The 2,489-nt window shown below is 38.2% G+C and overlaps 1 protein-coding gene across 1 annotated transcript; it reads left to right on the top strand.

Annotated features, from left to right (window-relative positions):
• On the top strand, positions 1–1,728 carry LOC141691647 (DELLA protein RGL1-like). Its single transcript, XM_074496413.1, has one exon. The coding sequence runs from the start codon at positions 1–3 to the stop codon at positions 1,726–1,728; it is 1,728 nt and encodes a 575-aa protein (XP_074352514.1).
• The last annotated feature ends 761 nt before the right edge of the window (positions 1,729–2,489 follow it).

The following is a 2,489-nucleotide window of genomic DNA, read 5'->3' on the forward strand; positions in this document are numbered from 1 at the left end:
ATGGCAGATGATTTGTGTTTACCTGGTTTGGTTGATATTCAAGGTGTTAACAAGCTTCCTGAAGCTCATGTAAGTGAGGAGGCATTGATGACACAAGCTGTTTTCGGTAAGAAACCTGCAGGGGCTGATCCTTCCACCACTGTTATTAGGTCTGGCAGGCATCCGATAAACGTAGCAGATGCAAGTGTCCAGCTCTCTGGAGAACAAGAAGAATGCATCTCCAATTACCTGCTGGATTCCAATATAAAAAACAACAATGTCAATACCATAGCTCAATCGATACTTGAAGGCCACACTCACGAGTTCAGTCTAGAAGACATTGAGTTTATCAATCTTAAGCCCAGCGCGATTGCTAAAGAATCTTTTCAGGTCCTGGACAACTACAGGAAAGGGAAGGTACGCTCCAAAGAAGGAGTATTACACAATCAAAACAGCAGCAGAACATTGAGTGGCAGAAAATTATCGACAGAAGATATAATTAGGATGGCTGGAGAAAGATTCATTAAATTTTCTGACAAAAAACTTGATGGATTCACCAGTTTTATTCATCCATATGATTCATCTCTGTCAAGTTTGCAAAGTGAAGATGCTAAAATGGTGAATCTTGCACAACTGCTTTTAGCTTCAGCTGAAAAAGTAGGCTTCAAGCAATTTGATTCTGCAGAAAAGTTACTTGTGCATTGCGAAAGTATGGTATCCGAAATAGGTCATCCAGTTGAAAGAATCGCCTTTCATTTTTCTAAAGCTCTACGAGAAAGGATCAAAACAGAAGCAGCAAGCAATACTGATAACATTGGAAATGATCAAAAAAGATCTAGTGGCGGGCTCCCAACAGGTGTCGACCTTACTACTGTTGTGCTTCATCAAAAAGTTCCATTCAGTAAGGTGATGCAATTTGCATCAATACAGACAATATTAGACAATGTTGCAGTGGCAAAAAAAATCCATTTGATTGATCTTCAAATTAGAAATGGAGTTCAGTGGACACTTCTTATACAGGCTCTTTCAGAACGGAAAACTGTTCCAGTTAAGCTTCTCAAGATTACAGCTATTCAGACATCAGACAAGGAGAGGGCTGAGGAAATTGGCAAGAGGTTGCAAAGCTATGCCAAGTCCATGAATATTTCATTTATATTCAAGGTAGTTTCTGTGAAGAACATGAAAGATCTTAAGGTAGAATTGTTCAATATTAGACATAGTGAAGCTGTGGCTGTTTACTCTCCAGTTGTACTGTGGGCCATGATCGGAAGGCCCGAAGACCTTGAAATTCTTTTGAGTGTAATACAAAGGATGAAACCAGTAATCATGGTAGTGATGGAGATAGAGGCAAACACTAATTCACCATCATTTGTAAATCGTTTTATAGAAGCACTTTTCTTGCACAGCGTGTGGTTTGATTCCTTGGAAGAGTGCATTGACCGAGACAACCAATATAGAACGGATATTGAGAGAAGTTACTTTGGCCCAGGGATCCAAAACATTGTTGCAGCTGAGGGAGAGAACAGAACAACAAGGAGTGTGAAAGTTGATGTGTGGAGAACATTTTTTAAAAGGTTTAGTATGGTAGAAATTAATATCAGGCAGGCATCGTTAGATCAAGCGAATATGGTTCTTAAGCAGAAATTCTATTGTGGAAGTTCGTGCACTATATATAAGAACCGAAAGTGTGTAATGGTTGGATGGAAGGGAACCCCAGTAAACTCTGTTTCAGCTTGGAAGTTCAAGTAAGAAAACCCAGGTGGTTGTGTCAAATTTTCTCTTATGGTACCACTGTTGAGTGTTGGTTTGTGTTCGAATTTCTTATGTGTTCCTCAGGAGCTTCTATGTTACATTGAAACTTTGTTTTTAAATCATCAATACATTGTGTTTCTTATATGACGTCCTTGGTGGCAAAAATAGCGTCCGAGTTCTTTAGTGAATTACATCAAATTACTGGAATTTCAAGGCAACATGTTAAGTAAATTTATTTTTAATCATAATCCAGACAGCAATTTGATAACAATTTTGTAATTCAAACCATATAACCTGGTAATATTTTATAAACCAATCCAATCGTACTCCGTGTATTTAACAACATCCTGCTCATCCGAGGAGCGTAAAATGTAAGCCAACTTTAGCTATGCTCTAAAAGAGTTCAGAGGATGTTTCTGCAAATACCAGCGGCTTAAATAGTAAAGAAACAATCACGGGAGCATTTAGTAAAAAGACAAGAGACAAATGAACATAAGGAGCATGGTATAGATGACAAGAAACATTAAACATCAATCTACCAGCACTTTGACACACAACAGCTTAATTTTTGCAGCAGCAGTTGATATATCTGCATAACTTGAGACCGTGCATATTGGCTTTGAGTGAACACGTCATTAAGCACTGCAAGATGAATACATAAATCTCCACAGAATGTCATGACTCACAGCTTACAAGCAACCAAAAGTATCTTGAACCTTAAAAGATTATGAATTGAGAGCTAATTCTAAGTTTGCATG

The sequence above is a fragment of the Apium graveolens genome, chromosome 10 (genome assembly GCF_009905375.1).
Source record: "Apium graveolens cultivar Ventura chromosome 10, ASM990537v1, whole genome shotgun sequence".
Classification (NCBI taxonomy): domain Eukaryota; kingdom Viridiplantae; phylum Streptophyta; class Magnoliopsida; order Apiales; family Apiaceae; genus Apium; species Apium graveolens.

Bases quoted from the DNA above. Each gene is read 5' to 3' on its own strand.
- LOC141691647 (XM_074496413.1), top strand. From the start codon at position 1: ATGGCAGATGATTTGTGTTTACCTGGTTTGGTTGATATTCAAGGTGTT.